The 24,040-nt window shown below is 35.9% G+C and overlaps 1 protein-coding gene across 1 annotated transcript in view; it reads right to left on the bottom strand.

Moving 5' to 3' along the window:
• Positions 1–20: 20 nt before the first annotated feature.
• Positions 21–24,040, bottom strand: part of LOC106473626 (transmembrane protein 8A-like) — a 32,755-nt gene continuing 8,735 nt past the window's right edge. The window contains exons 2-10 of the mRNA XM_022402032.1: positions 22,321–22,483; positions 8,656–8,860; positions 7,646–7,770; positions 6,056–6,345; positions 5,319–5,716; positions 4,499–4,722; positions 2,889–3,043; positions 2,343–2,521; positions 21–804 (exon numbers count right to left, since the gene is read on the bottom strand). Of these exons, the coding sequence (XP_022257740.1) occupies positions 523–804; positions 2,343–2,521; positions 2,889–3,043; positions 4,499–4,722; positions 5,319–5,716; positions 6,056–6,345; positions 7,646–7,770; positions 8,656–8,860; positions 22,321–22,483 (2,021 nt within the window). The 3' untranslated portion in view covers positions 21–522. The remainder of the gene's footprint in view (positions 805–2,342; positions 2,522–2,888; positions 3,044–4,498; positions 4,723–5,318; positions 5,717–6,055; positions 6,346–7,645; positions 7,771–8,655; positions 8,861–22,320; positions 22,484–24,040) is intronic.

Here is a 24,040-nt window from a genome sequence, read left to right on the forward strand (position 1 = left end):
GTCCCTTTCAGTTAAACAGTAACTACATTACAACACTGATACTTGTTCTTATTCTCTAGAGGATGGTAATGCTGAGTGACCATCCCTCGGTCCCTTTCAGTTAAACAGTAACTACATTACAACACTGATACTTGTTCTTATTCTCTAGAGGATGGTAATGCTGAGTGACCATCCCTCGTTCCCTTTCAGTTAAACAGTAACTACATTACAACACTGATACTTGTTCTTATTCTCTAGAGGATGGTAATGCTTAGTGACCATCCCCCGGTCCCTTTCAGTTAAACAGTAACTACATTACAACACTGATACTTGTTCTAATTCTCTAGAGGATGGTAATGCTGAGTGACCATCCCTCGGTCCCTTTCAGTTAAACTTATCTATAGTAACTACATCACATCACTGATATTTCTCTGTTGTTTAGTAGACAAGGATACTGACAGGCTACGAGTGTTTATCTATTCATCCAGCTAGACTTTACACACGTGTAGGTTAAAATGTTTTACTGTATATGGTTAAGAAACCCTATCGCGTGTGATAACTTACCCATGATATGAGTAGGATGATAAGCCCTATTCCACATGGCGTCACAAAAACCCACAAGCCTGTCCTGTCGTATTCCACCGCGAGGGCGATTCCCACGGCACCGGCCATGTGCGCTAAGCTTTGAAGTGTCGTCGGTAGGTCCGCCATCGCTATTAACGTCACCCAGAAAGCCAATATGACGGAGTAAAAGTCACAGAACTGAAGAACACTTAGTCTCATCATACAGAAATTGTAAACTTCGGCGTCGCATGCATGGTATAACTAAATAGTATCAAGAAACGAACATTTAGAGACGCAACAGTAGTATTAAACGTTGTTCAAATTGTCACATAAAATTCTTCTAAATTAGGCTAAATAAAATAGTTTATTTTACTTTGTTTAGGATTAATCAATTATATAATCGAACAAAATATTTACCTTCCATCTCAAGCTATTCCTCTTTCTTCTTTTTGTTTTTAGGTTTTCCTTGTTTGTAATTAAGCACAAAGCTTCAAATGGGCTATCTGTGCTCTGCCCACCACGGGTATCGAAACCCGAATTCTAGCGTTATAAGTCCGCAGACATACCGCTGTGCCACTGGGGGGCATTTAGGTTTTCCTAATAATGGTTAATGATACCTTCCTAAGACCTCGTTAAGATGGCGCTGGAGTAGCGATGCTGAAGATTTTTTAGTAATCAATAATGGCGAAACGAAGAAATAATAAATACAACACTAATACATTTTAAAACTGAAAAAGCGAGGATCTTGAATCAATACTATATACATATACACACACACAGAGCAAGAAGTAGAGACAATGTTTCACAATGTAATTTTGACATTTAGTGTTCTCAACAACAAGAATTTCCGTTGTGGTTTACAAGTTAAACTAAAAGAAATTAGAGTAATTCAAAAACTTGTAACTATATACTTGAGTGTTACTAGGGAACGTTGGTTAATAATTAACTGATTTCCATATCTTAATGACTGTACCTTTTTGCGTGATAACATCTGTTATACAAACCAAAAGTAACGTATCACTAAAGTTTCAATTTGCCAAAAACATCTTTCATACAGGACGTCATGGTAACTATCATATAATATTATTATAAACGATAACGTCATAAAGCCATAACAACATTATTACTGGAAAAACAGCTATTTAAAGAGTGTTTTCACATACAGAATAATGGTTCCCAACATTGTCTCTAATAGTTCCTAACACAAGGTACAAGAAGGCGACCTAACATTAACCTTGATGGTTCCTTACATAAGGTAGAAGAAGGCGACCTAACATTAACCTTGATGTTTCCTTACATAAGGTAGAAGAAGGCGACCTAATATCATCCCTGATGGTTCCTAACACAAGGTAGAAGACGGCGACCTGACATCATCCCTGATGGTTCCTAACACAAGGTAGAAGAAGGCGACCTAACATCATCCCTGATGGTTCCTAACACAAGGTAGAAGAAGGCGACCTAACATCATCCTTGATGGTTCCTAACACAAGGTAGAAGAAGGCGACCTAATACCATCCCTGATGGTTACTAATACAAGGTAGAAGAAGGCGACCTAACATCATCCCTGATGGTTCCTAACACAAGGTGGAAGAAGGTGACCTAAAATTATCCCTTATGGTTCCTAACACAAGGTAGAAGAAGGCGACCTAACATCATCCCTGATGGTTCCTAACACGAGGTAGAAGAAGGCGACCTAACATCATCCCTGATGGTTCCTAACACAAGGTGGAAGAAGGTGACCTAACATCATCCCTTATGATACAACTTGTAATAATTTCAACAGCTTGTTTTCTACTTACCACAGAGAAGCACATTGTGAACAAGTAGACCAACCCTTCTGTGTAGTGGAGTCGGTATACCGAGAGAAGAATGGCCGGAATGAAGGCAATGTTACTCAGAGTAAGAAGCAACACTTCTAGGAGTTGCTGGGCGTCCGAAACAGCATTCGTATCGTCTGTACAACCCCAGCCACGCCAACCTTTGGGCGAGGAAAGTCCCGTTAAAAAAAAAACTCTATTAATAGTGGACTCACTACTTATGTTTTAAAGGAAAACTTACTTTATTGTAATTCTTAGTCTAAAACTACTAAAGAAATGTATAACTACACCAGCAGAATTATTCGTACCTCTTTTAATATGTGTCGCTCCGCGGCAAGCTTGAGAGCTTACAACGTTAAACTCAGAGGTTTGATACCCCGATGAGCGCAGCGCATAGGTCCCACTGTGCAGCCTTGGGCTAAAACAAAACAATGACCAAGATTATTACATTGGACTTTAACGCTCTCAAGATGTGTTAAACCTGAAAATAAAATGGTATATCTTCATAATATAATAAGTAAACATTACCTGAAGAACAAACACAAGTACTAAACACAAATCCACCGCTGTAGTAACTGTAACACTTGCCGTGGTCTCCACAATTGTTCTCAACACAAGACGAAGAGTTGACGTTTAAGTTAACAGAGGTTGTGTTAGCATAACACCGGACGTCCACTACCTCACTATGACAAAAAACAAAACATTGTACTCTGTATAGCTTGAAAGGGGGCATAGAGCAATCCATTCTTTAACAAGATCGACAACCCTAGAAATATGTAATGTTTAAAGTTACATTATGATTTTAACGTTCTTTAAAACTACACTATGATCTTGACAACGTTACAAAAATCCTTGTTTAAAGCTACTCTATGACCTTAAAAACATTTAGATCAAGTATAACTTCTTAAATTAATAAGCAAGTTTTGTTTGTTCTTCTATTGAAAAGATATAAACATCTCTACAGTGATTTCTACAACAGCCTTAGGAAAAAACAGATCTCGTGCCGATTTCTTACTTCGGTATATAACAAGACTAGATGGTGTAAATTATACAAACACTGGGAATATGAACTCAATGTACAAGAAGGAAGAAAGTTCGTATTCCCTCCATGTGATTGTCATCGTTTTTGTTTTCATAGTATTTATCCATACACGCAGAGGATTGAGTATGTTATATCAAAACGATCTTAAATACGCAAATAATCAAGTCACATGACAACAACGTCGTGATGGAATGGCATGTATCAGAATTACATTTTGACATTGTGTGGCTTCGTAGGAGTGTGATGCCACCGAAAATTATCTTTGGAAAGGGTGTGTAAAAATCCCTTTCGGTGCGAAAGATTCATTCACTCAATTCATGAGTATGCTTAGATCGTGCATGGATTTAGAATTTCCAAGACAGGGATATCCTTTGCACTTAATAGCATTTGAAAACAAAGGAATGTGTATCAACTTGGGTACCCAGAACCCTCCAGAAAGAGACCTGCAACAAGTACCCCAGCCATTGTAAGCAAAGTGTGGCGTTTTGTAACAAGTGAGAGTGAACTAACACGATGGTGAAAGCCGGCCACGTGCCATAGCCAACAGAACATGACATAACAAAGAAAGTTCTTCATCTGAAAAAGCGACATCTATGACATGTAAACAAGGTGCTTCCATGAAATATTCAGCTGTCACATACCTCAAGCTGCTGGAGAATGAGACGTGCATACATGCAATTTCATATAAAACATACCAGTCAAGTCTCCTAAGGACTTCTACGTGATCGGACTTTTTAAACGTACTACCTTCGCCCTTGTACACGATGGGTTATGGAAACTATGTCTGAAACAGTGAGGCACTTTTGACATGACAAACTTACGACAGAGCCTTTTGCAATAAAAACTATGCTGTAGGGTTATTGTCAATATGCATGGCCATCAGAATGAATAAGACCGTAAGTGGCGACATGGACTGTAACGACGTGGTGAGTCTCCAAAATAGTTTTTGTATAACATACTCAACCTCTGTACAGAATGTCGCTAGTTGTGTTTTTATAACACAAACCACAGGTTACAGTAACTTCTCTTTACTACACCACCTATAGAGTTAGATACAATTACTAGGGTTATATCTGAGTTAACACTGGCCACCTACTTTTCGTTCCCCTCTTTCTCTTGAAAGTAGCAATGAGGGGTGAGGGTGAGATACCACATCCCCGCCTCTGGAAATGGCACCACCATAGTGAGCACCCTATTTGTTGCTGTGCTTGTGTTCACGCTGCCCTCCAGCCCCGTCCGACAACTTCCATTTTCTGACAATGAGGGACGTATACCATATTCCAGACAAGTTGTCAAGGATATATTGTTCATCGTGATGTTCTGGAAAAAAAAAGTTGTTAAGCGGTTTAAAAAATCATTAAAAATTAATTATAGATTTTAAAATGAAAGAAACACTTGGAGGATTTTTTTTTATATATATGCATAGTATGGTAAAGCTGATCAAGTGGTATCTTAAGTCTGTACACGGTATGGTAAAGTTGATCATTTGGAGGAGATTTTTACATGCACAGTATGGTAAAGCTGATCAAATTGTATCCTAGGTCTTTGCGCAGTATGGTAAAGCTGATGAAGTGGTATCCCAGATCTGTGCACGGTATGGTAAAGCTAATTGAGTAATATCCTGAGTTTTGACTGTCTAGTTGAAACATTAGTTTTTTTTTTAAGTTTAAACTCATAGTTCCATACTACTTTTTTTGGTTCATCTGCTGCCATCTAGTTTTTACTTCAGAAATAAAAATTTCCACTGTGACACCTTAAAGAAAATGGACAAGTAGAACTAATATCATCACGAATAAAGACAAACAGAACATATAGAAATAGCATGTTTCCAGCTGAATAAATAAATAATTTTTATTTTCGTTCATTTAATAGTGTTAATGCCTGTAAACAGCATATTAGAAATCAAACAAACTTACTATGGTAACGGGTAGAGCCACTGTAACTTCCAAAGTTCCACCAATATCTCGGACGGGATAAATTTCGAACGTTGTCAGTGTCGTCGTCTCCGTCGAGATATTTAGAAAAGGCGTGCCTCTGTTGTTAGACCAAGGAACGTACCAGAAGGCAAAATTTCCCCCCTCGGCGTGGCGGACTAAAGGTATCCTCTTCCAGCAACATCCCGAGCAGCTGTCTATGTGAGAGAAGACTGGATTCGGAGTAGCGTACTTCAGTGTTTGCGGAGATTCGAGTAGCTGCGGTGATTTTCTAGATAGCTCTTTTTTTCTGCCTACTTTGGCTTCTGTGTGGTGTGTATGACCGCCCGCTCGTGGTACCGTCACGTGCTTGTTCGGATCTTTCTCAGTTTCTTGGCAAACTAGTGCAAATGTTTATATCGAGAGTTTCAAAAATAGATTAAAATGAAACAATCTTATACGTAATTCTTTCACTGCACGTGAACATGATGGTCAATAAAGGCGAAATTAATATACTGAGGTCAATTTTCCAGTAAACATAAATCATGTCTCTGCTTCAAATTAAACATTGTCTCAATTATTATCCTTATATCTTTATCTCATATCTTTATACTATCCTAACACCTTCCAAAAATTACATTTTTAAGACGACCATTTCCTTTGATTAAAATGTTTTATTTAATGATGGTCAGATTATTAAGTATAGCCTGAATATAAAAATAACGTCACGTTGATCACACCTGTAAAATCCACCTGGATACTGAACTCAATGGTTGTATTTCGCACTACTTCCACCAAAATGTAGTTCCAATTCTCGTCGCTAGAGGTTATAGTGGCAGCACAATCTGCTCCAAGTGAGGTCCGTGTGCATTCAATCACAGTTTGGTCGAGTACATCTTGGACAACAGAAGGAAGTGCCTTGGGTCTGACTAGAAATACCAGTGGACATTGGACATCCGTGGCTACAGGTATTGAAGCACAGCTCGTAACGGTGACCGTTACTGACCAAGTGTCTCGTGGAGCATAAAATCTGGAAGACAAGTGGAGGTTTGAAGTCAATGACACGTGTTTATTTGAATTGCCTTGTATACCTTACCTGCGTTCGGGATTTTATGTGTGAAAAAAATAAATAAATCGGATAAAAAGAAATACCTAATAACCGTAAGAATATCGAAATATCAAGAAAGCAAAAGGATTACTTGAATAATATTTGTGAACTACTTGTAATACTTAAAATGAAATCTAGAGGTCTGTATTTATGGCAAAGCTACTAAGTTTATGTGTCGTTGTCTCTTATTTTAAACTACTGAACAGAGGGAAGGCTGACAGTCAGCAGCACCTACCGTCCAAGCTAAGGAATTAACTGTTACTTTTATAACGAAGCTACGGCTTAAAGTGTGGGGAACATTTTGTGTTAGCTTACGGATTTGAACCCGACTTGCCCACTCCGAAATACAGAGCTCTACTATAGCTACAAACTTCACTTCAACTGTATTAAGTTTTTAAAAAATAAATATTACAATTAAAAAAAAAAAGTTAGCCAGCAAATGTATTGGGACAAACACACAAATACAGGGGGTTTCGTGCACGACTTTACAAAGCAACGTGAAATACTTAGTTGTTGCTATCTAAGGTCGCTGTTAACAAGTCCAGAAAATGAAAGAAACCAAACCTTAAACGAATACTTTATAAAGGAAACTCATTCTAAAAGACACTACTGAAAGGGCAGGGCGTGGCCTGGTTGTTTGCGTGCCTGGACTATGAATCTGTGGATTCGTGGTTCGTAACATTTCACCGGGGCTACGCACTTTGGGACTGGGTGGGCGTTAAAAAAGTGATGGTCAAATCCCATTATTAGATCAGACTCGGGTAACTCAAGAGTTGAGGATAATTGGAGCTGACTAGCTTTCTTCTCTGTAGTCTGTCATCTCAAAATTAGAAAGCCCTACACTAAATTCTAAATCAGACAAATATTAGTGAAAACAGAATGATTCATATATGTTCATATCTTTGTTTGAAAGCTTATTACGTTAGAACACTACAGCAACATCCACTCTTTCAAAAACAGCAAAAAAAAATTAAACAAGGTTTAGTGTTGATCATAAAACAGAAATACATTTGTTTGATGAAATAAATATGAAGCCCAATCTATCACTGGGGAGTAATAGTGTTGGTATATGTTGGGGTACGTTTGTTTGTAGCACAAAGCTACACAATGGACTATCTGTGATCTGCCCACCACGAGTATCGAAACCCGGATTCTAGCGTTGTAAATCCGCAGACATCCCGCTGTGCCACTAAGGGGCGTTGTGGTACTTTGGCTATTTTACCTGTAGTAGTGTGGTGCTGATATCTGTTGTGGTAACGGCTGACCCGGTGACAGAGTTGGCACTTCCTCAACGGTTTCAGTTATCAAATTCGACGTTAACCACGCTTGACATGGAAGATAACTTCCCTGAAAAACAAACGAGACTTAAATTAGCGAACACTAAATAATGAACCATCTCTTGAAAATTATTTGAATAAAAGTGTAACTTAAAATCGAATTGAGAAATTAATTTGTAATGAAATATTTATTATAGCAGCTTCCCTCCTCACGGTTCTTAGACCTAAATGATACCCCTCTTGGAAATCAGTAGCTCATAATCGTAGCAGTTCACTGAAAAATTATTTGTATTTGTATAATTAGCCTATAACCCGAGCGCTTTCGAAAAGTGGACCTTTCTTCTTGAGAGGGTAAATTGAATAAGAAAGGTTCATCTTTCGAAAGTGCTCAGATTATAGGGTTTTTATTCATTTCTATCAAGACTTTTTGAACCTACGTGTTTTTCTAACATCATGAACGTATAATTAGCCTAACTGATAAAATTTCTCATGATTAATTAACATAATATTTCACTGTACTGGTGAAGGTACACCCGAAAACAGCAGAAACGTATCAAAATTTATCTAAAAACAACAAATAATAACCGAATTATTTTATAACTTATCTTTCAGTGAATTAATTTTTTTCTTTCTTCGCAAGTTACCTTGTCTTAGGCATTTTCTAGAGAATCGTTGGGAAAATATAGGAGTTAACAAATAGTTTTTCTGTCTTTTACAAATAATAACATACCCCACTTTTACTTTAGTTTATTTCCTGATGTGATTGGTTATAATGTTGAAACTACTTCTGAACATTATTTTCATTTATTTACTTATATGCTTATGAAGATTATTTTGCATTATTAGCTCACAGTATGGACGAAGAACTAATCTAAGCCTTCTAAACTTACAGAATCTAATGAAATATTGTTTAGCTGATGTTTATTTTAATAAAACTGAGGAACATAGAACTTACCATCTGTACTATGTTGTCAAATTTCTCGGCTACGAAAGCGATAGCATACCAATCTCCCGAGAGAGGGCAGGAGATATTCAACTGCGCAGTCTCCGAATTCGTAAGCAGAGTCACGTGATGGAGATGCTGACGACGAAGATGGAACCCGCGTGGAAATGTTTCGTTTTGTGGGTTTACTACAGGATAACTTCCGTACTGTAGGTACCTGGACGATGAGCAAATTATTTCCATTATTAACAAAACACCAGTTTTGAGTTTCACTGTGGCCACGTTCAATCTGCCACAGGGTTGTCCTAAAGTGTTAAAACCAAAAATCTAACACCATGTCATATATATAAACAATCAACGAAATTATGTTGTTTCTAAGTAAATTACACCATAGAATAAACATACAGATGATTATTTGGATATAATCTCAACTGTTTGCTAGTCCTAACTGTTGCTGACGTGGCCTTGTTTCATTGGTCAAGATGTCTAACATTTTTAAATATAGCTAATACAACTGTTTTATTGTGTTCAAAATATTTATTTATATATGTATTATGTTACACGTGTACAGAAATGATTATTTTGTAATCGGAGTTCAACTTGGCAAATACCAAACACGGATTTAGGATTCTGTGAAAATGTGCGTGATAGATGACGCTTTCGTGGTAAAACATTTTCACGCATTCGGCGAGCTCCTCCTCCAAACGTTTTAAAATTTAATTATTAAAGGAAATTTAGTGGAAATAGCTATAAGAAACTTTCTAGCTCGCCCTAGACTGGTTTATAATATTTTCAACTTCATAAAGAGTAGCTGGGTGGCTTGAAAGACGCAAACCGAAACCGAGACTTAAAATTGAATTTCATGCCCGATAGAAGTCAGGAGACTCCATTAACCGCGCTTATCCTCAGGTCCCTCCAAGCAAGGAATTCTTTTATAAGTAGAACGGAAATTTAAGTGATTATCATAAGTTAAAAGATGATTATATTTTGATCTAAACCTCGCTTCACTTAGTCGAAACTCATTAAAATTAAAACATGGTTTCTAAAACTTTTTAACTACTACAATCTTAAGAACAACATGTTCCAGAATTTTGGTAATAGCGGTATGTCCTCGGACAAAATATTAGTATTATTGTTTTTGATTAATTTATGTGCAAAGCCGTACCAACCACATAAACTTAACTTCGATAGTTAGTGTTATAAGTCCTCAAGCTAACCGCTGAACCTCCATTGTTTTTTGGTAATTTTAATCGTGATTAAATGCCCAATATAGACCCCCGAAACGCTGTATCAAGAAAAGAGGTCCACAAAACTAACTTGGTTCATTAATTCCAGATTGGTTTAACTTCATTTATTTGTTTTTTTAATTCTGTCATTAAATTATATCGTTAATTGCATATTTTTATGTTAATAAGTTTAGTATTTCACGTGTTACATTTAGTAACAGGTGTTAGTTCAAAGTATGGTGTATTTGTTGCTAAAAGTTCAAAAAATACGAATGATGTCTAAAAACTTCAAATACTTCTGATTTCTAATACTGCGTTCGGAAAGTTAATATTTTAATCTAGTTATTTACAGGAAGAACATAGTTACAAATTCTAGATAAAGCTCCGATCTAAACGCCAGTTAGTTGACTGAAATCCTGACAAATAAAATCTGTGTTTGAATGTTTGAAGGGTTTAGCTTCAACCTTATGCTATTAATGAAGTATTTCAACCCCAGTCAGCTGAAATCTGTGGAAGTGATGTGAAAATTTGTACGCGTATAGGTTGAATAAGCTATTGAACATCTATACGTGAAGACGTTGAATAAGATACTGAACATCTGTACGTGAAGACGTTGAATAAGCTACTGAATATCTTTATGTAAAGACGTGGAATAAGATACTGAGATCAGTACGTGAAACGTTGAATAAGATATTGAACATCAGCACGTGAAGACGTTGAATAAACTACTGAATATCTTTATGTAAAGACGTGGAATAAGATATTGAGATCAGTACGTGAAACGTTGAATAAGCTACTGAACATCTGTATGTAAAGACGTTGAATAAGATACTGAACATCAGTACGTGAAGACGTTGAATAAGATACTGAACATCTGTACGTGAAGACGTTGAATAAGATATTGAGATCAGTACGTGAAAACGTTGAATAAGATACTGAACATCAGTATGTAAAGACGTTGAATAAGCTACTGAACATCAGTACGTGAAGACGTTGAATAAGATATTGTATCCAGAGGGTCTACATACTATACCTGTATGCCCCGAGGAGCGCTTATATTATGTTCTATTGCGCACACGTCACTACAACAACTTATAGGAGAGTTCACTGACACGTTCTAATACCAAAGAATTTAAAATCATTACTCAATAATAAAAAATATAAATTCCATTTCCTTTTTAGCGAATGAGAATCGACGTATTAGTTGTACGCAAAGAAATATGACATCTCAATGTAACAATAGGGCTGGGTTTGAGATTATCGAGTAATTCCGAGATATTCTTCTACAATTCAACAAATCAACGAAATATGACATCCCAAGATAACAATAGGGCTGGGTTTGAGATTATCGAGTAATTCCGAGATATTCCTCTACAATTCAACAAATCAACGAAATATGACACCCAAGATAACAATAGGGCTGGGTTTGAGATTATCGAGAAATTCTGAGATATTCCTCTACAATTCAACAAATCAACGAAATATGACATCCCAAGATAACAATAGGGCTGGGTTTGAGATTATCGAGAAATTCTGAGATATTCCTCTACAATTCAACAAATCAACGAAATATGACATCCCAAGATAACAATAGGGCTGGGTTTGAGATTAATGTTACTCTACATATGATACGTAAACTGATAATTTGAGATTTAAATGAAAGCATTGGAAAGAAAAATCGCGAGTTTCTCAGTCTCGTTAAATTCGTCGAGAATAAAATTTGTTCTATTTACTGTTAAACATGCTATCCTCTTAAAGAAGACAACTGAAAACATACCACAACTGTCTTCCAAAATTACCCCTAACCAATACCACAACCGTCTTCCAAAATTACCCCTAACCAATACCACAACCGTCTTCTAAAATTACCCCTAACCAATACCACAACCGTCTTCTAAAATTACCCCTAACCAATACCACAACCGTCTTCCAAAATTACCCCTAACCAATACCACAACCGTCTTCCAAAATTACCTCTAACCAATACCACAACTGTCTTCCAAAATTACCCCTAACCAATACCACAACCATCTTCCAAAATTACCCCTAACCAATACCACAACTGTCTTCCAAAATTACCCCTAACCAATACCACAACCGTCTTCCAAAATTACCCCTAACCAATACCACAACCGTCTTCCAAAATTACCCCTAACCAATACCACAACTGTCTTCCAAAATTACCCCTAACCAATACCACAACTGTCTTCCAAAATTACCCCCTAAACATGAAGCCAATTATGTAACAATACTAACTGTAACCTATACCACAACTGTCTTCCAAATTTCACACTTTAATCGGTTAAACATAGTAAAACTTTTGTATATTTTATTCACTACATTTCACCAGGATTACCTGGCATCATCGGGTGGGGTACAAGAACTGAGGCTAACAGAATTAAATTTAAAAAAAGATCACGTGAGAATCTATAACAATAGTAATCTTCAAGCACACGATTAGGCAATTGCAAATAATAAATTAATTTATCAAAGAACTGTCAAATTTAGGTAAAATAAATAAAACTTTTAGGCCTGAGTCTAAATATTGAAATTCGTTCTAGAAGCAAGAGAGAATGGAACTAAAATATATCTAAATGAACACCTTTGTATTCGATCGACACAATAAATCCAACATGAAGACTCGAATCAAAACGTCATTATCTGACAATGGTCAATAAATTACAGAAGGCTATCCGAGACACAGTGGTCAGTAAAAGATGGAATGTTACTCTAGGCACAGTGGTCAATGAAAGACGGAATGTTACCCGAGACACAGTGGTCAATAAAAGACGGAATGTTACCCGAGTCACAGTGGTCAATAAAAGACTGAATGTTACCCGAGACACAAACAGTCAACAAAAGACGGAATGTTACCCGAGACACATTGGTCAATAAAAGACGGAATGTTACCCGAGTCACAGTGGTCAATAAAAGACGGAATGTTACCCGAGACACAAACAGTCAATAAAAGACGGAATGTTACCCGAGTCACAGTGGTCAATAAAAAACGGAATGTTACTCGAGACACAAACGGTCAATAAAAGACGGAATGTTACCCGAGTCACAGTAGTCAATAAAAGACGGAATGTTACCCGAGACACAAACAGTCAATAAAAGACGGAATGTTACTACCGAGACACAAACAGTCAATAAAAGACGGAATGTTACCCGAGTCACAGTGGTCAATAAAAAACGGAATGTTACTCGAGACACAGTAGTCAATGAAAGAAACAGCACTATACCAACGTTGAACATAATTCGTCAGAAATTTTAAGACCTAGCTTACGCTATCAAAAATGCGACCCACAGAATGTGAGAAAGTTTTTTATACAAAAATACTAAGCGCGGGAAGGTGACAAGCCCGCTTAGATGGTTTTAAAGTCGAGGGAGGAAGGCGGATCATTACTTAAAAAAGCTTCACGAGCGGCTCGATAAACTTCTCATGTGGTATGAAAAATGTATGAGTCCAGTAATGTTATTTTACTCACATAACAAATATAGACCGAATAATATTTGCATTCAGAAAAGAAAAAAAACTAAAGAGAACACGGACTTTGCAAGGCATTCTTCTCGTGCATCACTGAATAAATGATTTCTAGGTATAACGATAATTGTTGGTTTCCATGTTTAAGGCTCTCACGACGGATTCACTCCAAAATGTTAAGAAGACACCAAAGTCGCATACATAATAAGTACTAAAACTAATATTTGAAATACAAACATCACAGGTGTTGTTGTCTTGTCGGATAACAACAATAAGTATTGTTGTAACACGTAATCAGTACTAATGTTTGAAATACAAATCATCACTGGTGGTGTTGTATTGTCGGATAAAAACAATAAGTATTGTTGTAACACGTAATCAGTACTAATGTTTGAAATACAAACCATCACAGGTGTTGTTGGATAAGAACAAGAAGTATTGTTTATTCAGAGGAGTGTTATGTTATAAATACCACCTCTGATAGGTTCGACATTAACAACACACTACACAGCAGTGTTACTTACATATGGCCTTAACACTTATTCCATGTTTAAAATGAAACTTGTACATCTGCTTTGTCTTTAACATGAAACTTCAACATCTTCTCCGTCTTTAACATGAAACTTCAACATCTGCTTCGTCTTTAACATGAAACTTGTTCATCCGCTCTGTATTTAATATGAAACGTGTACATCTGTTCTGTGTTTAACATGAAACTTGTACATCTGTTCCGTGTTTAACATGAAACTTGTACACCTGTTCCGTGTTTAACATGAAACTTGTACATCTGCTCTGTATTTAACATGAAAGTTGTACACTTGCTTCTTTAATATGAAACTTGTACATTTGATCTATATTTAATATGAAACTTGTACATTTGATCTATATTTAATATGAAACTTGTACATTTGATCTATATTTAATATGAAACTTGTATATCAGCTATTAACTGATTTTATTAATTCAAAATAAATTTAGAAACATTTAATTTTATCTTAGTTATCATAAAATATCAGAATATCTAAGAACTCGTTCAAATAACAACACACACACGTGCGGAGTCTACAAGATAGATAATGCTGAAAGATTTCCCTTATAAAAAGCAGTTTTTTTTATTGCTTTTTGTCTCAGTATACTGATAGGGTGTTTTAGTAAAGTACCACAGATGAACTAGCAAAAACACGTTTTCAGATTCTTTCGGGTACTTAGGCGGAGGCGGTTCTTCTGATCTCCTAGGTAGAATACAATTGCTACACGTGCTACCCATAATGCAACAATCATATTATTAACGGTGAAAACACGCTGAAGAGGAAATGTTTCGTCACGACAATAGATGTAGAAAGACACAGTTCCAATTGTCGTGACAATGTATTATATAACTAACCACGGTAGCACAGATCGGCAGTCTGTGTTGCTGACAAGCTTCTGTCTCAAATTCTCATGTGAAGTCTGTTTAACTATAAAATATGCTTTGTATAATAAAAACGATATGTATAACCATTTTTATCATATTCTGTTTAACCATGACCATATCACGAGTAGTTATGATTGTCACATAATCGTTAATAACGACTATCATCCTCCCCAAGTGGCACAGCGTGAATTTGAAGACCTATAACGTTAAAAATCGGGTTTCGAAACCTGTGTTAGGCACAGCACAGATATCTCATTGTGAAGCTTTGTGCTTAACTATAAACATCCCAAAATGACTGCCATGCAGTGGATGACTACAATTGCCATGTAGTGGTTGACTACGACTACCATTTATAATAAGAATGATTATATAAAGCTACGTTAAGCAAGTGGAACAAGCTAACCACCTGGCCACGCCCGGTACATTGTTAATGATAAAGATTACACAGAGCTACGCTAGATAAACGATGGATACATTCACATTAGGCTAAACAGAACAGACAAGCAACCAAGGATAAGTGAGCAATGCTGCTCTTTCTCCATAAAACGACCTACTCAATAAAGCAGTAAAATATCTTTCTAGTTCGAGAGAAGTATAGAACCCTGTTCATGTCTGATGTCTCTCTCTCTCGAGGTGACACTTGCGTTAAATCATAAAAATCGTCTTTAATCACGATAAGAAACTTAAAAGTTTGTTATTTCTCCTGTCCTATTATTGTTGAAGCCTCCCTTCTCAGTTCCCAAGAAAACTGTTACGTAATGAGCAGTTCATCTCGTGACATACACACAGATTAATCAGTTCCTAATGGAACTGTTCCGTGAAGAGTTGTTCATCTCGTGACATACACACAGATTAATCAGTTCCTAATGAAACTGTTCCGTGAAGAGTTGTTCATCTCGTGACATACACACAGATTAATCAGTTCCTAATGAAACTGTTCCATAAAGAGCTGTTCATCTCGTGACATACACACAGATTAATCAGTTCCTAATGAAACTGTTCCGTAAAGAGTTGTTCATCTCGTGACATACACACACAGATTAATCAGTTCTTAATGAAACTGTTTCGTAAAGTTGTTCATCTCGTGACATACACACAGATTAATCAGTTCCTCATGAAATTGTTCCATAAAGAGTTGTTCACCTCATGACATACACACAAATTAATCAGTTCCTCATGAAATTGTTCCATAAAGAGCAGTTCATCTCGTGACATCAAACGTGTAAGGCGGTTGTTTGTTGGCTGATATCACGAATACTTAAGTTTTATGGCTTAATGATCTAGTCCACCTGACTGATTATATAAAGAGAAATATGCATTAAAGCTGTATTTGACTGATGATAACATCAATTTGTTGAAGAAACATTGCATCTGTAAACATGAGACTTTTTCCGCTTCAAAAATATAAACAAATCAGTTGCCTGAGATAACACTTTATCTATAAAATACAGGGCTTCAAAACATATAAATACTCGGTTACATGCAACAATGCTGTGATTACTTCCAACAATATTAGAACCATCAGCAATCCACGAATGTAATAAAAGTTGGCATGCTGTTTTCCTACATGTATATAGACGTTAGAACCTTTAGTTGAAAATCTAGTTTAAGTTTTATGTCTTTACTCTGTTTGGTTTCTTCGTTTAGAGTCCATTGTGAATTTGGAAATAAAAATAAAATGCAAAACCACTGAAAAATAGGTAATTAATAGCATAATATATTTAATCACTCTAATAGGCTCATTAATTAATACGCTTTTCATATAACGCTCAAGTTGTTTTCTAAGCTTTGCATAAAGTTCTAGACATCAAAGCCATGCCTATCTGGCTAAACAACAATACACGTCTCGAGAAACGTTTAAATTAAAAACAGACTCAACAGTCTGACACCGCCAATAACGTGACTTCAGGATGAAAGAGTTAAAGTGGACCATAGGCGACACCTCGTGTTCATATAAAAACCAAGATGAGTGGGTATCTCAACTTTCGCAGCTACGTCAATGTTTCAGAAGAGTAAAGAAATCAACATGTTGGAAACTGATACGCTGACGTAAGTGCGTGCCAGCAGTGGGAAAGAGGAGGGGGTATGAAACGTCTTATGTTGAAGTTATTATAATGTACAGCTTGTTTGCTTCGCTGTTGAAACAATGGAGTTATTGAAGAAAACAATAAATGTTAGATTACCCTTGTAACTCCGGGGTTTAATGTTTACCACTTACTTTTCCATTAAAGTATTTCTTATCTTATAAAAACGAACATCGAGCGAGGCTTGTACCCAAGCGTGCATTTCTGTTATATAATTTGAATAATACAAATTAAAGCTACATGTTTCCCAGCCGTTGTGTTGAGAACTCTGAAAATCAAACACTCATTCACACTGTGATATACTACTTAAAGACTTTGTCACCTTTGTCACTTCGGCTTGTTCAGTTACAGCTCCGCTAAACAAGGGTAGTACTCTATGTGACTTCCGGCTGCGATTCTAAAACTGAAAGCACTTGACACTACACGTCACGTGACGTCACAGCGAGGAGGCTTTTACATGGATGTTCTCTACCGCCACTCCTTATCTCTCATGTTGAGCTTAGTTGATGAGGGTTCTTAAAAAAGCAGCAGCCTCTTAGGTCGCTGTGTAACGTCAAATTGGCAGCTATGTTGCTACGAGATGGAAATTAGGTTGTTTTCCGGTAGGGGGCAGTAGTTTCACTCTCCCAAGACATTTATCTCCTTGTCCTCCAACTGTTTTTTCCTCCTGCAGCTCGAACTTACGTTGTTAAAAACATTGTAATTTTGTTTTTTTCTCTTTTTATGGTCATTATAGATCACTTTTTTTACGGCTAATTATGCAACTCATTCAGGATTCGCCTTTTTTTTACATTTTTTTAAATCTTACAATGACAGCAGTTGAACAACCATGAACCATCACTACAGGGAACACATAAGTATAATTTACTGCAATTTCTCCACGAAGCACGTGCTTTATACTAAAAATTAAAGAGTTTATAGTTTCTACCATTTCTAGGTCTCTCTCTTCGTTCAAAGCAACATGTTCAAAATTGTCTTCAAAAACAGAGAAGGAAAGTGACTTCTGACAGTCAAGTGTAGACAGACAGAACATTCAGGACCAACTACTTAAGCAGCTGAATAATAGACAGACTGAACATTAAGGACCAATAATATAAGCAGTTGGATAATATCTGACAGTCAAGTGTAGACAGACAGAACATTCAGGACCAACAACTTAAGCAGTTGAATAATATCTGACAGTCAAGTGTAGACAGACAGAACATTCAGGACCAACAACTTAAGCAGTTGAATAACATCTGACAGCCAAGTGTAGACAGACAGAACATTCAGGACCAATAACTTAAGCAGTTGGATAATATCTGACAGCCAAGTGTAGACAGACAGAACATTCAGGACCAACAACTTAAGCAGTTGAATAATATCTGACAGTCAAATGTAGACAGACAGGACCAATAACTTAAGCAGTTGGATAATATCTGACAGTCAAGTGCAGACAGACAGAACATTCGGGACCAAGACATTCAACAACTTAAATTCGACAATGATGCTCATTGTGCGAGTTTTGATGTGGAGTCTATGTATACCAACTTACCACTGGAAGGGACAATACAAATAAGTACTGAATTAATGTTTAATACGAACTACAACGCTGTGTCTATACCTAAGTCGGGTTTCTTGAAACTGGAAAATTTTGCCACCAAAGATTCAGACTTTTTATTGAACGGTCAGCTTTATGAATAGGTCGATGGGGTCGCTAAGGGTTCAAGACTTATGCCCAATCCATAGTCAACTTGTTTCTGCGTCATTATGAAAAACAATGGCTGGAAGATTAGTTCAAACCTTTCTACTATTGCAGACGATACCTTTACTATCTTTAGGAATTTTGATCAAGTCCTCCAATTTTTACAGCACTTTTTAACAGTAGACGTAACAAAATAAAGTTTCTGTAGAACATTAACAAGACCAGAAACTTCCTTTTTTGGAAACTAATCTGTAACAAAGAAGGAGAGTACCAATGTAAAATATATCATAAGAAAATATTTATAAGTTTATACTTTAATTTTACTAGATTTATTCCGAATGTTTTTAAAGAAATCTTAGTTAAAATATTGTTACGACAGCGGAAGTCACGTGACGCTGCTGGCGCATTTGGCGCTGGTAGCGTGCGTGATGTTTCTTGAATTATCGGGGAAGTCCGCAAATGTTGTAGAAGCCTCTTTGTTGGTATATAAGCCTGGCAGAGAAAATCCAGGAAGTTAAGCGAACAGTAGTTACGGTGAGTTTCGGGCAATTTACGATTCTGTTTTGAGCTAGTGTGTGTTTTGCACTCGAAGAGAGCAAAATAATCGAGATTGTGAATCGCTGTGATTTATAGCGTGTATTATAAAAGTTGTTAAGTTTAAACTGACGAGAAACGTACTGACTATGAAATTACTGTGTACTAAAAGTTTCTATTGAGAATGAATAAATTGGTTTAATCAAGAAAGGAGCTGTATCGATGAAGTTCCTCCCGGAAATTAACGAATAAGCAGATACGTAACAATATTGATTCATCGCAAGTTTAAACTATGTAGTACGTACGAAATTCTGCACATCGAATTTGTTATCATTAAGGTTTTTTTAATATAAAAATATCCTATTGAAATGATTTTATAAAATACTACGTGAATAATTAAATACGAGAAACTCATGTAATGTTATTCCAATTGAAGAGTCTAAATACCATATCTATATTTGTTTACATTTTATGGATAAATATCCTTAGTTATTAAGAATCAACTAAGACAAGTTATTCATACTGTGTATCCACAAGTACAATTAAAACGTATTGTCGCCTACATTCATTTTTCTGTTTTTAAATTTAAGGGCCATATTTCTTTCTTGCAATCGTCCTTAATAGTTTACAAATTTACTTGTCCTTGCTGCTAGCATGGTTATATTGGATCTACGAAAAGGAAACTAATAACAGGTATAAAAGAACATTATTTCAGATCACCTACCAGATCTAGTATAGTTGAACATGCCCTAAGAGATTATGACGCAATAGCCAAATCTAATTTGTCTAAGATCCTACCAAAGCACAATGGTAAAAAAAGGCTCGTAAAAAATAGTCTTCGACTTCACAAACTGATACCTGAGATCAAAGTCTATTATCCAGCTTATTCTTAATATTGTAAAAATATAAACTTTGCAGTTCTTTTACACATTTATCAGAAAATAATAATAATGTAAAGATATAAAAGTCACTACAGTAAAGTAACTATATACAAATCCAGTTTATCACTACAGTATAGTAACGATATACGAGTCTATTTTATCACTACAATAGAATAACGATATACAGGTACACTTTATCACTACAGTAGAGTAACTATAAAAAGTTCCCTTTAACTATATTAGAGTAACAATATACAAGTCTACTTTATCACTACAGAAGAGTAACAGGTCCACATTAACTATATTAGAGTAACGATATACGGGTCTGCTTTATCACTACAGTAGAGTAACGATATACGGGTCTGCTTTATCACTACAGTAGAGTAACGATATACAAGTCTATTTTATCACTACAGCAGAGTAACAATATACAGGTCCACTTTATCACTACAGTAGAGTAACTATATACAGGTTCACTTTATCACTACAGTAGAGTAACTATATACAGGTCTACTTTATCGCTACAGCAGAATAACGATATACAGGTCCACTTTAACTATATTAGAGTAACGATATACAAAACTACTTTATCACTACAGTAGAGTAAGTATATACAAGTGTACTTTATCACTACAGTAGAGTAACTATATACAAGTCTACTTTATAACTACAGTAGAGTACCTACATACAGTTCCACTGTATGACTATAATAGATCAACGATATACAGATCCATTTTAGCTGTATTAGAGTAACGATATGCGGGTCCACTTTATGACTACAGTAGATCAACGAGATACAGGTCAACGTTATCGCTACAGTTGAGTAACGATATAGAGGTCTACTTTAGCATTACAGTAAAGTAACGATATGCAGGTCCACTTTATGACTACAGTAAAGTAAGTATATACTGATCCACTTCATCACTACAGTATAGTAATGATATAGAGGTCTACTTTAGCATTACAGTAAAGTAACGATATGCAGGTCCATTTTATGACAACAGTAATGTAAGTATATACAGGTCCACTTTCACTATATTAGAGTAACGATATACGGGTCCACTTTATCACCACAGTAGATTAACTATATACAGGTCCACTTTACCATTACAGTAGAATAACGATATACAGGTCTACTTTATCACTACAGCAGAATAACGATATACAGGTCTACTTTATCACTACAGCAGAATAACGATATACAGGTCCACTTTAACTATATTAGAGTAACGATATACACGACTACTTTATCACTACAGTGGAGTAACGATATACAGGTCCACTTTAACCATATTAGAGTAACGATATACAGGTCAACTTTAACTATATTAGATCAACGATATACAGGTCAACTTTATCACTACAGTAGAGTAACGATATACAGGTCCACCTTATCACTAGAGTAGAGTAACGATATAGAGGTATACTTTATCACTATAGTAGATTAACAATATATAGGTCCACTTTAACTATATCAGAGTAACGATATAGTGGTCCACTTTATCACTACAGTAGAGTAACTATATTCAGGTCCACTTTAATTACATTAGAGTAACGATATACGGGTCTAATTTATCACTACAGTAGAGTAACAATATACAGGTCCACTTTATCCCTACAGTAGAGTAATTGTATATAGGTCCACTTTATCACTACAGTAGAATAATGATATACGGGTCCACTTTATCACTACAGTAGAGTAACTATATACAAGTCTACTTTGTAACTACAGTAGAGTAACTCCACACAGTTCCACTTTATGACTACAATATACAGATCCATTTTAACTGTATTAGAGTAACGATATACAGGGCCACTTTATCACTACAGTAGAGTAACTGTATACAGGTCTACTTTATCACTACAGGAGAGTAATGATATACAGGTCCACTTTATCACTACAGTAGAGTAACTATATAGAGGTCCACTTTATTAGTGCAGTATAGCAACTATATACAGGTCCACTTTATCACTACAGTAGAGTAACGATATACAGGTCCACTTTATCACTACAGTAGAGTAACTATATTCAGGTCCACTTTAATTATATTAAAGTAACGATATACAGGTCTAAGTTATCACTACAGTAGAGTAATGATTTACAGGTCCACTTTATCACTACAGTAGAGTAACTATGTTCAGGTCCACTTTAATTATATTAGAGTAACGATATACGGGTCTAATTTATCACTACAGTAGAGTAACGATATACAGGTCCACTTTATCATTACAATAGAGTAACGATATACGGGTCTAATTTATGACTACAATAGATCAACGATATACAGGCCCACTTTATCACTACAGTAGAGTAATGATAAACAGGTCCACTTTAACTATATTAGACTAAAGATATACAGGTCCACTTACACGGACACCGGTTTTGGAGAACAGTAGTGGCTGATGTTGGCCTTGAACTCCCAAACTGCAGCGTAAGTTAGAACAGGCACATTATAATGAAATATTTGAACGTTGGAATAGGACGTGTAATACAACAGTTCCCGTGCCTCCAGAATCTGGACAGCTGGCTGTTCTGGAAAAAAAAAAATCTCGTGTACAAGAGTAGTTCTGTGTGAATAAAAAACAAGAAGTAACGGCTGAACAAGACTATTTAATTCTAATATACGTATAGTGAAGAAATGATACTGTTCAGTACGATGGTTGATTCTGTGCCACTCAGAAGTGGACGAACTACACAATGTGCATGAAAACACATACAGAAACACACATATCTATAAACACCCATACATACATATATATGTATACACATATTTATATAAACTTACATATATAATAACACATACAGAAACCCAAGTATTTGAACATATCTATAAACATCCATACATATATATAAACTTACATACTTACATTTATAAACAGCTTAAGATGTGATGCTTTATGTTTATGTTGTTAGTATGTGAGGCCTTACTTGGTTATAGTTACACATGCAGAAACCTAAGTATTTAAACACATATATATATATAAACTTACATACTTACATACATACACAGCTTAAGATGTGATACTCTTTGTTTATGTTGTTAGTATTGTTGCGTCAGCGAGTCACATGACTACAGTGACGCCACGTTTCTAGAACTATCCTGTACTTTGGCGAATGCTCTAGTATTTACTAGATAGAGGGTAGTCGGGTATATATATAAGAGGGGGACAACGTGACGCGGTAATGTGTGTATAGACAGTGAGTAATTGAACTGCAGTCAGAGAGCACGAGAGACGTTACAGCGTTTGTTTAGCGCGATTGTTGAAGTTGAGTGTATCGGTAAAGTTGTATTCGGAAAGAATAAACCAGTTTTATTAAGTAAAGAACTTGTGTCGCTAAAGTTTCGTCGGAACGAAGTTACGGAAAGTTAATTAACAAACGGAGACGTAACAGTATGTTAGGCCTTACTTGTTTATAGTTGTTTTTTAGTGTCATTCATTTTTAGAAGATAAAACAAAACCTATATTTAAATGTACGAGCACGGAATGAGTGTTGTTATTTTTCATAGTTACATAATGTCATCTTCTTTTTTCAAAATCGTCACGTTTTTAACCGATTTCGTGTAAATTAAATACACAAAACTCTATTACTTACTTTAATACAAATAAAACTTCATTTCACGAAATGATGTTTCAGTTATTCATACTTATAAAGAAAACTTTATTTCATGACGTTTCGGTTATTCATACTTATAAAGAAAACTTTATTTCCTGACGTTTCGGTTATTCATACTTATAAAGAAAACTTTATTTCATGACGTTTCGGTTATTCAAACTTATAAAGAAAACTTTATTTCCTGACGTTTCGGTTATTCATACTTATAAAGAAAACATTACCCAGGATGTTTCTGAACAGATTTGTTCCCCATGTGTGATTTTTGGTCCATGCATTTTTTAGTGTGAAAACTGTTTCATTGTTTTAGTGCAATGGGAATCGATACCCGAATTTTAACGTTATAATCCCTGAAGCTTACGGCTGAGTCGAGACGATAATTGTAAAGTATTTCGTGTTAAAATTAACAATTGAGCCAAATGTACAGGAGTCGCGTGTAATGACGTCAGGAGTAACAGTTATTATATGAGATCGGCG

Source organism: Limulus polyphemus, unplaced genomic scaffold, assembly GCF_000517525.1.
Source record: "Limulus polyphemus unplaced genomic scaffold, Limulus_polyphemus-2.1.2 Scaffold6343, whole genome shotgun sequence".
Taxonomy (NCBI): Eukaryota; Metazoa; Arthropoda; class Merostomata; order Xiphosura; family Limulidae; genus Limulus; species Limulus polyphemus.